Below are 14,677 nucleotides of genomic sequence, written 5' to 3' on the forward strand. Positions count from 1 at the left end.
CATACTATTATGGGTCAGGGTGGAGCGGGACATACTATTATGGGGCAGGGTGGAGTGGTACATACTATTATGGGGCAGGGTGGTGTGGTACATAGTATTATGGGGCAGGATGGAGTGGTACATAGTATTATGGGGCAGGATGGAGTGGTACATACTATTATGGTGCAGGGTGGAGTGGTACATACTATTATGGGGCGGGGTGGAGGCGTACCTACTACTATGGGGCGGGGTGGAGCGGTACATACTATTATGGGGCGGGGTGCAGGGGTACATACTATTATGGGGCGGGGTGGAGGGGTACATACTATTATGGGGCGGGGTGGAGGGGTACATACTATTATGGGGCGGGGTGGAAGGGTACATACTATTATGGGGCGGGGTGGAGGCGTACCTACTATTATGGGGCAGGGCAGAGCGACACATACTGTTATGGGGCAGGGTGGGTAACAAAGTTTTTTTCTTATCTTGTGTACAACAGACTTTTCCTGATTGACCTATTCAGCATGAAGGAAGACGCTAACCAGAGGGCAGAGAGTGTAATAAATCTCTCACTAGAGATAATCTTCCAGCTTACTGGAGAGGTGAGAGATTCTGATGATGTCACATTACATCATTCTTATCTATGGTAATAACAGATGATGTCACTGGAGAGGTGATGGACTCTGGAAATGTCTGCAGTGATATTTATTAATGTCTCCCCATATACAGGATTACACAGTAGTGAAGAAGACCTCTAGTGATGACTGTCGGGCCCCTGTGTGTGATGGATGGGGAAGACCCCTGAGCCCAATCATGGGGCCCCCACCACACCCCCTGATATATGAGGGCATCAATGTAGAGAAGATTCTAGAACTCACCAACAAGATGATTGAGCTGCTGACTGGAGAGGTGACGCTGCAGGGAATGCTGGGACATTATACAGTAACAGCACTGGAGGCTTCTGGGTAATGACTGTATATTGTGTTGTCAGGTTCCTATAAGGTGTCAGGATGTCGCTGTCTATTTCTCCATGAAGGAGTGGGAGTATTTAGAAAGACACAAGGATCTGTACAAGGAGGCCATGATGGAGACCCCCCAGCCGCTCCCATCACCAGGTAATAGACAGGACTAAATACACGGGGACTTTATTATCTGTATGTAAAGAATGACTTCAGTGTTTGTCTGTTTCCTCCAGTTCCATCCAGTAAGAGAAGCCCACCAGAGAGATGTCCCCGTCCTCTTCTTCCACAGGACCATCAGGTAGATGGAGATGTCCCTCTGATCTGTAGAAGGCTGTGAAGCTCTTATCTTCAGTCTTATTAGATGTCTTCTCCTTGTGTGGTGAGGCCGGTGGAGATGGCAGGATTACCGCTGACCAGAGACATTACATGTTGTTGGGATCTTCTCCCAGTTTTCTGGCGGTGGAGACAGCTGGTGGGAATAAGGAGCCAACAGGTTGGATTTATATCTATCTGCTCCTTTATTTTCCCCCAAGACAAACAGCGGATGTGTCTGGTAGACGCTGATCTCCTCCACTGAGACAACGTGCAGCGTGTCTAGCCATGCCGGATATACATGTGTATGAGGATCCTGAGGGGTCATTGAGCCGCCATCTAATATATATATCTAGCTTCTAGACCTGCAGCTATGTGGCTCAGATAACTACTCCTGTCAGGCCTTTTTTGGTCATCATGATGATTAATGATCTTTTCTGGTCATGTAAAACCTTCCACATGACTTCTCCAACCGTCTGCTGACTTTTACAATGTTTGTCTCACAGCTTTTGTATCCGGATGAAGATCTGACCGATATTGATGATGCAGTAAGAATTGTTACCGTCAAACAGGAGTTTGAAGAGGAGATTCCTACAGGTAACCGCCCAGGTGAGTAGTAACCACGAAATACAGCAGAGAGGAGTCACAGATTCTCCTCAGTCAGCGGCTGCAGATATGTTATTCTGTGGTCTGTGGGATTATTGGGGATGTAATTCATCTGGACCTTGAGACTTGAATTTATTTAAGTTAGCCATGTGTTCCCTCACCATCTCTCTGCTTATAGATAGCCTGCATTCTTTTATTCCCCCAATAGCACAGGGAAGATCAGTTGATGTTACATCCACTTTCTGAGAGAAAACAGATACATAATGGGAATTTAAAAGTTCAGCCTTCTCAACATCATTCTTAACCAATTCACCATTTTCATCTTGCAAGCATTCAATAGCATCTTTGACTTTTCCTTTGCTTTTGACCTACCCCCAAAATCCTTTTTTGTATTGCTTTTGGCCTCTGTTGTAAACCTCAATTCATTATTAGTTTTAGGCCCCTTTCACACAGGCAACATGGCATCGCCGCGAGAAAAATCGCAGTAATATTGCATTGCTGGTCCGTGCGATACCGTGATTTTGTAGCGCTTCAAAGTAGCATGTCGTGCTACAAAGTCACGTGACTTTGTAGTGCAACATGGAAGGATGACATATAAGCCCTACCCCAAAAATATGCCCCAGCTGCAGAAAAAAAAGTATACATCCCCTTAGAAATGCTCTCCGGGGTTCCACTGCAGCTTCTTCTTGGTCTCTGGGACTCTTTTTCATCTCTTCTGGATGGGGATTGAAAAATCCCAACGTCCTGGAAGCACTGGCTGTGATTGGCTGATGTTTAGCCAGTCACATCCAGCGCTTGATGAATGGCTGTGATTGGTTCATCGAGCACTAACTATGATTGGCTAAGCATCAGCCAATCTCAGCCAGCGCTTCAAGGAGCCAGGGATTTTTCAAATCCCATCAAGAAGAGATGAAGAGAAACAGTGCTGGGGTCAGGCCTTTTAAGGTGATGTGCACTGTTTTTTTTTATTTTTTCCTGCAGCTAGGGCTTAGTTTAGGCTTTGACAGTAGGATTTCCTACTGTCAAAGTCGCATCACAACGCACAAAAACTGTGTTTTCATGCGATGCAAAAGAGAGGAAGGCTCCATATAGAAACATGGGCTACAAAACCTCACGAGTCACGGGCATATCGCCGGACCCGTGAGAATTTATTGTCAGGTTGTTGCATGCTACAAAACATTGCATGTGTGAATTAATCCATAGGAATCCATGGGCTTCTCATACATGTGATTTGTAGCATTGTCGCAATCACAACTTTGTTGCCTGTGTGATGGCAGCCTTAGCTTTTCTGACACTTGCCCTACAGTTTCTGCAGACCGCATTATATTCTTCTTTAGATATTCTCCCCTCTTTCCATTTGATAAACATATTTTCCAGGTCGTCATCCCGACGGCCCCATTTACATATGGAGGTTGCCCTCTGACCCAGGTAGGGACAGGAAGAGTTTAAAAGCACCTCCCCTTCCACCCATGCTTCAGTGTCTTCGTGTCCCTACGGTGGGACAGAGGAGCAGCTCCAGAGCTGCAGGAGAAGGAAGAAAACTTACCAGAAGAAACTTCCCGCACGCTGTGCGATCCCCCTGGAGGGGTAGAGGTCGGGGCCGCACACTCACGAGTCCCTGCATCCCCGACCTGCGGCGCCGACTGAGCCGTAAGTCGCCTCAGCAGCGCAGGTCTCCCTCGCGCGGTCCGCATGTTCCGGCCTCCCGGAGCTCCTGAAACCTCGGCTCGCATAGCGGTGACGTCATCCGGCGTGGTGACGTCACGCGCTCGACGTAGGGGGCGTGGCTACCGGTGAAAACCCGGAAATGGCGCCAAATTCAAAGTTTCTCCCATCTAAAGCAGGCTCTACTCCATGGAGGTATCCTGCTGACTGACTAGAAGTGCCAAACAGCATGTCTACCCGCGACAGCTCAGCACGAGAGGGAGAAACAGATACCCTACAAGCCGTGAGTAGGCTATATGCCAAAAAACGGAATGCAAATTAACGCTGTACTGGATTGGATGCATATATGTTCCCCTTTTTCTCTCCCCTCTCCCTCATTGTGGTATGGGTTAGAGTCCAAAGAGTAAGGACTTACCGCACGCTGTGCGATCCCCCTAGAGGGGTAGAGGTCGGGGCCGCACACACTCACAAGTCCCTGCATCCCCGACCTGCGGCGCCGACTGAGCCGTAAGTCGCCTCAGCAGCGCAGGTCTCCCTCGCACGGTCCACATGTTCCGGCCGCCGCTGCTGCGATAGCGGACCCCCCCCCAAAAAAAAAAAACCCTATGCGACGAATGCACAGGGAAGATACTAGCAGAGGCATCCGCTGTAGGATCAGGGCAGGCCTCTATGGCATCCCTTCCCCAGGCTCAGCCAGGTCCGTCACGGGTCCCTAAAAGGCCAAGACAAACCGAATTGGCGAGCCCAATTTCCGGGAATCCCTGCAGCTCCCGTCTGAAGGAGAGCTAGAGGACCCGCCAGTACTTTTAGAGGATGAGGAAAAGTATTATTTCTCCTCAAATGACATTGCGCACCTCATCAAGGCAGTGAGGGAGACAATGCAGATAGAAGAGGATCACCCGCCGAGGACAGTGCTTGCTTCGGCAGCACATATACTAAAATTGGAACGATAGACGCACACGCAAATTCGTGAAGCGTTCCATAAAACAAAGATAAAACGCTCGGCGGCCTCCGGTCAAGGGAAAATACCATGTTCCCGGTCAACTAGACCCTACAACAGGTAATTGCCGATGAATGGCAGGAGCCTGAGAAAAGAATAGCAGTATCAAGGTGGCCAAAAAAAACCCTTTTGGCCCCTGAAGATACCTCACAACTGTCTTATCCAATGGATAAGAACATAGCCTCGACTTCTGTGGCCAGATCGATGGTCCTATGCATAAATAGGCTGGAAGCCTCCATCATAGATCGGGCCCCTAGAGAGGAGTCAGCCGGTTGTCTTTCCCTCCTAAAAATGGCTACCGCCTTTCTGACCGATGCATCAGCGGGGATAGTAAGATATGATGCACATTATGGCTGAAGACATGGGCCGCAGATGTCACATCAAAAAACAAGCCCTGCACCATCCCCCTCTAAGGGGAATACATTTTGGGCCCGTCCTGGACAAGATCCTGGAGAAAATCAGCGACAGAGGCGACAGATAGCCTTACAGGAAACCATCCTTTCCGAGGCGCCAGCCACCTCCCGAAATTAAAGGGAAAACTGGAAGATGGCGTACCCCAAGGGAGGTCGGGTTAAGGAAGCTCAACCCTCTCCTCAACAAACGGGGTAGATTAGCACGCTATCTAAGTCAGTGGCAGGGGATAACATCTAACCCCTGGGTACTCCGAATAATTGAAGCAGGGTACCGAATTGAGTTCCACTCTCTACCCTCTAGGAGATTCCTCATAACCTCCCCTGGGTCCCTACAAGATCAAGGGAACCTCATAAAAGGTGTACAGGAACTCAAGGACTTAGGAGGCATTGCACAAGTCCCTGATTATGAAAGGGGTGAGGGATTCTATTCTCCCTTATTTCTAATCAAAACCAAATGGTTCCATTAGGACTATCCTTAACCTTAAGGCCCTAAATAAATTTATTTCATATAAAAGAAATTTTTTTTTTAAGATGGAAACAGTGAGGTCTATCGTCTCACTAATAGACCGGGATACTGTAAAGTGCACTATGCATCCCAAAGATGCATACTGTCACGTCCCAATAGCTGCAGTCCATCACAAATACTTGAGATCCGCTCGGCGGGAGGGGACAGAATCCAACATTATCAGTTTATGGCCCTTCCATTCGGAATCTCCACTGCTACTCGGGTGTTCACAAAGATAATAATAGAGATGGTAGCCTATTTCAGACGGAACCAAATCCGTATATTCCCATATCTGGATGACTTCTTGTCAGTGTCAAGGACAGAAGGACTATACGTATAGACCTATCTATGGTCCTGTATACCCTAAACAGTTTAGGGTGGATAGTCAATAAACAGAAGTCCGACCTGAACCCTGGTACACAGAAGTTATACCCGGGGGTATTATTAGACTCCCACATCCAGGAATCTCGGCTTCCATCATCTAGGAGGAAGACCTCCTCCAAAGAGTAACCTCCCTCTGTCAGGCTACGACGGTTTCTATCAGAGATACAATGAAGGTGCTGGGCATTCTAACAGCCTGCATACAGATAGTACCATGGGCACAAGCCCATACTCGACAACTACAAAGGTTCATTCTTGCCAGGTGGGACAGACGGCAGACCTCCCTGGATAATAAGGTTAGCCTGTCCGTCCGAGTCAGATTCCCTACGCTGGTGGACCTCATAGAGGAACCTAAGCAAAGGTACCTCCTGGTCGCAAGAACCTAGTATACCCATCACAACAAATGCCAGCAAAACAGGATGGGGAGCGCAGGTAGCCGACCTAAATCTACAGGCCAAAGTAGCTAAGCGCTCATCAAGCTACAGAGAATTAAGGGCAATCTGGGAGGCCCTTAAGGCAGCAGAACCCCCTGTAAGAGGAAGGCATATCAAAATTTTGACTGATAATAGTACAGCTCTGTCGTTTGTTCGCCACCAAGGGGGAACGCGACACCCACACCTGCAACAACTGGCGATAAAAATACTCCGCTAGGTGGAGTCCAACGTGCTGTCTTTTTCTCTCAGCAATCCATCTAAAAGGGTCCACAAGCGTTGTTGCCAACTTCCTGACCAGACAAGAGCATCCTTCCAGGAGAATGGGGGCTGAACCAGCGAGTCTTCGACCAACTAAGTTGCCGGTGGGGAGAACCGCAGATAGACCTGTTCGCCCCGAGGGAAAATTCAAAATGCCGTGACTTTTACTCTCTGAATCCAAGAGCCAACCCGTGCGGGATAGATGCCCTGTCCCAAAGCTGGGATATGGACCTAGCATACGCCTTTCCCTCCTTTCCCACTGATCCCTCACATCCCCAGGAAAATCCAGATCAGCCGGGTGTCAGTCATACTAGTTGCCCCTATGTGGGACAAAAGGCCCTGGTATCCCCTACTAAAAGCCTTGACTATTCGGGGTCCACCTCTACTACCAGTAGTGGATGATCTCCTACTCCAGGGCCCGCTAACATATCCGGGGGTCGGAAAATTGAATCTAGCAGCATAGATGCTGAAAGCATGATATTGCGTGGGAAGGGACTCTCCCATAATACCCCGACAAAAAGCCGTAAACCTATCACGACAGCCATCTATGATAGGATACGGAGGAAGGTCACAGACTTCTGCAAAATAGATCCAGGGGAAATCCCAGGGATTGACATACCCGCAATCCGGGAATTTCACAGGCAGGCCTAGAGGAAGGCCTTAGCCCGAGAACCCTTAAGGCTCATACAGCAGCACTAGGATCTTACCTAGACCTCCCCCTAGCAGAACACCGCGGGGTGTGTAGGTTTCTCAAAGGGGCAGAAAGACTTCGACCCTTTATTAAAGAAACCTTCCCTATCTAAGACCTAAACTTAGTCCTAAATAGTCTTGCCAACCCCCCTTTGAACCCCTCTCCCAACTCTCCCTGAGACTGCTTACGCTAAAAGTTACCCTTTTAGTCGCTATAACTTCGGCTCGGAGAACAGGGGAAATACAAGCGTTATACTGTATTGAACCATACATGATAATACAAGATGACCGGATTACCTTTAAACGGGACCCAGCCTTCCCACCGAAGGTAGTGTCAAAAATTCATAGGGAGCAGACAATCACTCTGCCCTCCTTCTGTCAAAATCCCCGCAATGGAAAAGAACGAGATTTTCATAGCCTAGATGTTAGGAGAGCCGTCCTAGTGTATTTAGAGGCTACCTGCTCCTTTTGCAAAAATAACCTCTTTTTCCAATTTCAGGGGCCGGAAAAAGGAAAGACGGCATCTAAGGGCACCATTGCGAGGTGGATCAAGACTGCCATCCAAGAGGCATATAAAGCCAGGGGCTTCGATCCCCCGGGGAAAAAAATTAGAGCCCACTCCACACGCTCTCTCTCCTCCTCTTGGGCAGAAAAAGGCCAGGCGTCTGCCGAGCAAATTGCAAAGCAGCCACCTGGTCTAGCAACATACGTTTATCAGACATTTTAGGGTTAACGTCCAGTCGGACAAAGACCTGAGCTACGGACGAAAAGTCCCTCAGGCAGTAGTCCCGCCCTAAAACCACGTATAATTTGGTATACTCCATATGTAAATGGGGCCGTCGGGATGACGACCTGGAAAGATACGGATTACTTACCGGTAGTCCCATTTCCAGGAGTCATCACGACGGCCCATAGTTCCCTCCCTTATAGAATAATTAATGTTCTTTCAATGTAAATATGACCGAATGAAGGTAAAATTTGGTTTAGTAAACATTGTCCACCGTGATAATTTGTAAGTCACTAAAGCATGGGTGGAAGGGGAGGTGCTTTTAAACTCTTCCTGTCCCTACCTAGGTCAGAGGGCAACCTCCATATGTAAATGGGGCCGTCGTGATGACTCCTGGAAATGGGACTACCGGTAAGTAATCCGTATCTTTTCTTTACTCTTTGCATGTGTGCAAGTTCTGTGTTCACCCATTCTGGTCTCTTTAAATGCTTCCCATTCTTCCTTCTTTTAGGGATTTCTCTCCTTCTGATCTTGTCCTTTCTCCAGTCTTGTCTGGATGTGGAATTAGCCCTCATTTCTCTGAAATAAGTTTTCTAACTTATCCATTTTTTTCCAATGGCCTTTAGCCTCTAAGTCCTATGTCCAAAACGTTTCTCCAAGACGATGCACATACGGTTCATGTGTACACACTTCCTATGTTCCTTTGGGAGCTCAATTTGTTATTTGATGCTCTCGAGTCTTCCGCCTTCAAGCCTCTGAGGAATATCACAGCGCAGCTCATTTCTTGGAGGGTGGCCTTCTAGGTTAGGATAACCTCAATGAAGGAGGTCTCTAAGTTGGCAGCTCCCTCTTGCTATTCTGCTTTCCTGATTCTTCATCAGGGCTTGGTGCACCCATGCCCAATGCCTTCATATCTTACTATAGTTGTTTCCAGCTTCCACTTTAACTAAGGACTTCTATTGCCATACTTTAGTCCCTCTCCGTCCCATCCCATGGAGGTGTCACTACCTATACTGTACGTTGTGCAGACTATTTGTCTGCATTTGGCAGCCATATCTTTCTTAAGGCGCTTGGACTCTCTCCTTGTCATTCTGGACGGTTGATGTAGAGGGTTTCCAGATTAAAATGTGACCATATGCAGGAGAGCTTACTGACTGAAGTGTCAAGATTTCCCCTTCATGATTTCAACACCCTTTACCTGTTCATGGACAGTGCAGCACCAGGCCTCTGCCACTCAGATTTACAGAGCTGCCACCTGTTCCTCTGTCCACACCTTTGCATTGGCAGATGTGGGTCTTGGTCTTAAGGTTTTGCAGGCAGCTGTGTCTCAGCATTCCACCTGAAAATTCTCATTGTGTTTCCTACCCCAGGGACTGCTTTAGGACATTCCATAATAATCTTTATTTGTATAGCGCCAACATATTCCGCAGCGCTTACAAAGACAGGGGGAATACAGAAAGACAAATGTACAAAAATTACTGAACAACGGTTACATAGTAATCTTGGGAACAATAGGGGTGAGGGTCCTGCTCTAACGAGCTTACATACTACAAGTAATGGGGTGATACAGAAGGTAAAGTGGCTGGAGATGTGCACGGTATGGCGAGGTGGAGAGTGAGGGATGCTATACACATAAACAATGGTCAGACGTTCAGCCGTGTGACGACAGGATCGGCATGACTGCAGGGGCAGTTGATGGTGGCTAGCAGGGATTGCAGTCAGTAGGTTAGGGAGCATGTTGTCAGGCGGCGTACAGAGGGGTTTGGTTTAGGGGATGTGGTATGCCTCCCTGAAGAGGTGCGTTTTTAAAGCACGCCTGAAGTTTTCTGAGTCCTGGATTGCCTGGATAGCCTTTGGTAGTGCATTCCAGAGGACTGGTGCTGCTCTGGAGAGGTCTTGGAGGCAGGAAGGAGAGGTTCGAATTAAAGGGGCACTTAGTCTAGTTTCTTTAGCAGAGCGAATTCGCCCGGGCTGGGTGATGGATTGAGATGAGGGAGGCAATGTAGGGGGGGCGCTGCGCTGTGGAGGGCTTTATGGATGAAGGTAGTGAGTTTAAATTGAATTCTGTATTTAACGGGCAGGCAGTGCGGTGACTGGCACAAGGCAGAGGCGTCCGAGTAGCGGCCGGACAGGAAGATGAGACTGGCTGCCGCATTCAGGATGGATTGGAGAGGGTAGAGTCTGACATAATCTTGTGTCCCCCATGAAACAACTGAGAAAAGAGCTTGCCGGCGCTGATTGGCTGAGACAGTCAATGAAGGGCTGTGATTGGGCATCGAGCAAGCACCGACAACCAATCACAGCACTCTATTGCCGGAGCCGGGTTCTCAAACTTGGCCTCCGGCAATAGACTTGGGAGTGCCGAGGAAGCCCGGATCAGCGGCAGAGAGCAGCGGCCGCGACCCGGACTGCAGCGGCTGGGTGAGTATTACTTTCTTTTTTTTGTCTAACTGGGACTGATTTTCAGGGTAGGGCTTTTTATTGCAAGCCCTCACCCCAAAAATCGACGAGCGGTTAACGCTGCCAAAAACGCGGCACCAAGTGTTGCCGCGTTTTCAGCAGTGCTAAAACCGCTGCCCATTCATTTCAATGGGCGACGCAGGGCTGAAAACGCCCCAAAATAGAACATGCATCGCTGTCAAAGCGCAGCGTTGGGTGACGCTGCATTTTCAGCCCTGTGTGAGCAGCCCCCATGAAATGAATGGGAGTGTTGTACAGCGTTTAGCGCTGGGCTGAAAAGGCAGCGCTAAACGCTGTATAAAACGCCCTGTGTGAGGGAGGCCTTAGTGTCATGCTTACACCCATGGTCCTGTGTTCCCAGTGTATGCTACGAGAAAGGAATTTTACTGCAAGGCAAAAATCTTCCTTTTAGGTACCTTGAGCTTGGTGATCTTCCATGGACAGGAACCCGAGGCTTGTGGAGGGCGGTGCTGTAAAAGGCCCCGCACCATATGATTGATGACAGACACAATTAGTTACTTATAAGGCCAGATTAACACATTAGGTTCTTAGAGCTGCTGTTTATGCAGATTTTTTTTGACCAACACCAGAAACACAGATAATAATGTTATTCTAAGTTTTTCCTTTTATCACCCTATTTTGTATTAGCTTCAAATGAATACAATTACTTCTCACTTCTATCCTGAATGATAAAGGGCATGTAGGTTCAGGGAGTGTGTGAGATGGACACCACCTAATAGCACTGACTCACAGGAATCTTTATAGATCTCCACTGAGCATTTACTAGAATAGTGGTGACAGATTCACTGATATATGAATTTGCAATGAAATGTTTATATAGAAATGTTAAAAATATTTATATCAATTTTAAGGCTATTTTAATAATAAAAAAGTAAAATCCGCTTTTATTCTTGCCAGATGACGGTATCGGGAGCTTGGAGGGGTATCTGATATCTGCAGATTGTAAACCAGAGGATTGTGGCATCACACAAGATATGTATGAAGAATCTGCCAATATCCTAGATATACTCTCAGCCCTTCACAGCAAAGATCCATCATCTGATCCTCTTGGGCAGTTCCCATCTTCTGATTCATTTCAGACTGATAAGCAGAAGAAAAGTCACAAAAGGGGAAAACATCAAAAAGCTCACACAGAGAGGAAGACATTTCCATGTTCAGAATGTGGGAAATGTTTTAGAAACAAAAGAGAACTTATCAGACATTGGAGAACTCACACAGGGGAGAAGCCATTTTCATGTTTAGAATGTGGGAAATGTTTTAGACAGAATTCACAACTCGTCATACATCAGAGAAGTCACACAGGAGAGAAGCCATTTCCATGTACAACATGTGGGAAATGTTTTAAAGGTAATTTACATCTTGTCCTACATCAGAGAAGTCACACAGGGGAGAAGCCATTTTCATGTTCAGAATGTGGGAAATGTTTTAGAGAGAAAAGAAAACTTGTCCAACATCAGAGGATTCACACAGGAGAAAAGCCATTTTCATGTTCAGAATGTGGGAAATGTTTTAGACTGAAATTGCAACTTGTCCAACATCAGAGAATTCACACAGGAGTGCAGCCATTTTCATGTTTAGAATGTGGGAAATGTTATAGAGACAAAGCAGAACTTGTCAAACATAGGAAAACTCACACAGGAGAGAAGCCATTTTCATGTTCAGAATGTGGGAAATGTTATAGAGAGAAACCACAACTTATTAGACATTGGAGAACTCACACTGGAGAGAAGCCATTTGCGTGTTCAGAATGTGGGAAATCCTTTAGAGACCAACCAGAACTTGTCATACATTGGAGAACTCACACAGGAGATAATCCATTTTCATGTTCAGAATGTGGAAAATGCTTTTCTTATAAATCACACCTTGTTGCACATCAGAGAACTCACACAGGGGAGAAGCCATTTTCATGTTCAGTTTGTGAGAAATGTTTTAAAGAGAAATCAAAACTTGTCAGACATCAGACAATTCATGCAAAGAAAAAGCCAATTATATGTTCAGAATGTGAGAAATCTTTCACCCACAAATCAGATTTTCTTAAACATCAAAGAACTCACACGGCGACGTACCCATTTTCATGTTCAGACTGTAAGAAAGGTTTTAAAAAGAAATCAAACCTTGTCGTACATCAGAGAACTCACACAGGAGAGAAGCCGTTTTCATGTTCAGAATGTAAGAAATCTTTTACCCACAAATCCGATTTTCTTAAACATCAAAGAACTCACACGGCGATGTACCCATTTTCATGTTCAGATTGTGAGAAATGTTTTAAAAAGAAATCAAACCTTGTTGTACATCAGAGAACTCACACAGGGGAGAAGCCGTTTTCAGAATGTGATAAATCTTTTTAGCCGGAAATCAGATTTTCTTAAACATCAAAGAACTCACATAAGGGAGGGGCGTGGTTTGGATGGTGGCGGGAGCAGACACGGAAAACGGAGCATCGCTGCCAGTGACCTCGCAAAGCTACAAAACAGGAGCAAAGAAGGACTTTGAACTCACCGGCAGGCAGGAAAAAAGAAGAGACCGATGTAGGAAGTACCACAGAGATGAACGAAGTTCTTCCCGGAACGAGACACTGGAGTAGAGCCGGCAGTGCAAGCCACAGTTGCAGACCAGCTGAAGATCATGGAGGCAGCAGTCTCTGGGGATTTCCTGCAATGAGAACAGGGTAAGCTGGCTTCCCCCGATCCCCCTCCCCTCCCACACAGAGAGAGAACTGGGGAAGCAGAGCAGAAAAAGGGAGCTTCAGAGAAGCTGTAAAGCCTCTGAGCCCCATACGCAAGATGACGCCCACAGCGCTGCAGGGTGAAAGGAGGAAGATGGTAGTGAGAACAGAGGAGTAGCAGGAAAGAGACTTACTCCCAAAACCAACCAGTGAAATGTTGCCAGCCGCACCACAAAGAGGAGAGAAAGCGGGAGGGTGTTGGCAACAAAGAAGAAAGGATAGAAGAGGAGCTGATGATGCACAATCCCTGAACCCCATTAAAGAAAGGGCACCCACACCACCAGAGGGAGGAGGGGAAGAAGCTTCCCATGGAGATACACAGAGAAGTGAGACACATACAACTCATGCAGAATGTGAGGAGAGAGCAACAAGCTAAAGAGTTCAAGATAGAGACCCAATACTTAACATTAACTGCACAAACAAAGCAGCATCACAATGTTTTATAAGGGAGATGACCCTAGCATTGAAGAGGTCTCTGCAGAGAGAGCTGAAAGCTATGCATACATCCATTAACTCCTCATGGAATCATAGAATGGTAGAGTTGTATGATTCTATGAGGAGTTAATGGATGTATGCACAGCTTTCAGCTCTCTCTGCAGAGACCCCTTCAATGCTAGGGTGATCTCCCCTATAAAACATTGTGATGCTGCTTTGGAAGAAATGGGTGATAGAATTAATCATCTGGTATACAAAATGGGTGAAGTGACCCGTTCGCACAACAACCTGATAGATGATCACTACAGGCTAGCGAAGGAGCTTGAGGCAGTAAAAAGCAAAATGGCCGATTTGGAAGACTGGAATTTCCACAATATTAAAAGAAGAGGAATAGCAGAGACTGGTTCAGCCAGTAGCACACAAAGAATATACGCAAGACTTAATCAAGGCTTTTCTCCCTGAAATCTCACAAGAAGGACACATTGTAGACAAGATACATAGGCTGCCACAGCCAAAGGCCATCAGGGCAGATCTCCCTAGGGACCTGATGGTGCGTATTCACTATTACTACACAATGGATATGCTGATGTATGATGCAAGGAAGCTAAAAACCCTCCCTTATGAAAATGTCAGGCTCTTCACAGACCTGTCCCAAGCAACCAGGACAATGAAAAGAAAATTTTCACAAATCACCAATGTACTTCGTGAAAACAAAATAATGTATAAGCGTTGATTTCCCATCAAACTAATACTGTCCAGAGATGAAAGAAGCATCGTTATTTTTTTTTGCTCGTTTTATTGAACAATAAATATACCATACAGTATATGAACTTTGCAAACATCGTACGTTTTTCAGATTAAGGGAGAACTACACAGGTACATTGTTACAACCGACATATAAATACAGTGCATTAGGTTACAGTCACAGTAGAGTTTGACAGTTGGCACCCACATTACTGACCAGCCCTAGATACAGTTCTGTTCAATATACCTTGGAGCAAATCTTGTGTGAAAGACATGTCTGTTGAGCCACACCATCTCCCTCATACCTTGTGAAATTTCTCCGGGCATTTTCTATTTTTATGGACTATTTTCTCATACGAT

General features: G+C 46.6%; 1 protein-coding gene across 1 annotated transcript; it reads left to right on the top strand.

Annotated features, from left to right (window-relative positions):
* The first annotated feature begins 974 nt into the window (after positions 1–974).
* Positions 975–13,657, top strand: LOC136629163 (oocyte zinc finger protein XlCOF6-like). The gene is made up of 4 exons (XM_066605320.1): positions 975–1,094; positions 1,175–1,239; positions 1,760–1,862; positions 11,311–13,657. The coding sequence occupies exons 1-4, from the start codon at positions 1,010–1,012 to the stop codon at positions 12,759–12,761; spliced, it is 1,704 nt and encodes a 567-aa protein (XP_066461417.1). The 5' UTR covers positions 975–1,009; the 3' UTR covers positions 12,762–13,657.
* The last annotated feature ends 1,020 nt before the right edge of the window (positions 13,658–14,677 follow it).

Source organism: Eleutherodactylus coqui, chromosome 5 (genome assembly GCF_035609145.1).
Source record: "Eleutherodactylus coqui strain aEleCoq1 chromosome 5, aEleCoq1.hap1, whole genome shotgun sequence".
Lineage (NCBI taxonomy): Eukaryota > Metazoa > Chordata > Amphibia > Anura > Eleutherodactylidae > Eleutherodactylus > Eleutherodactylus coqui.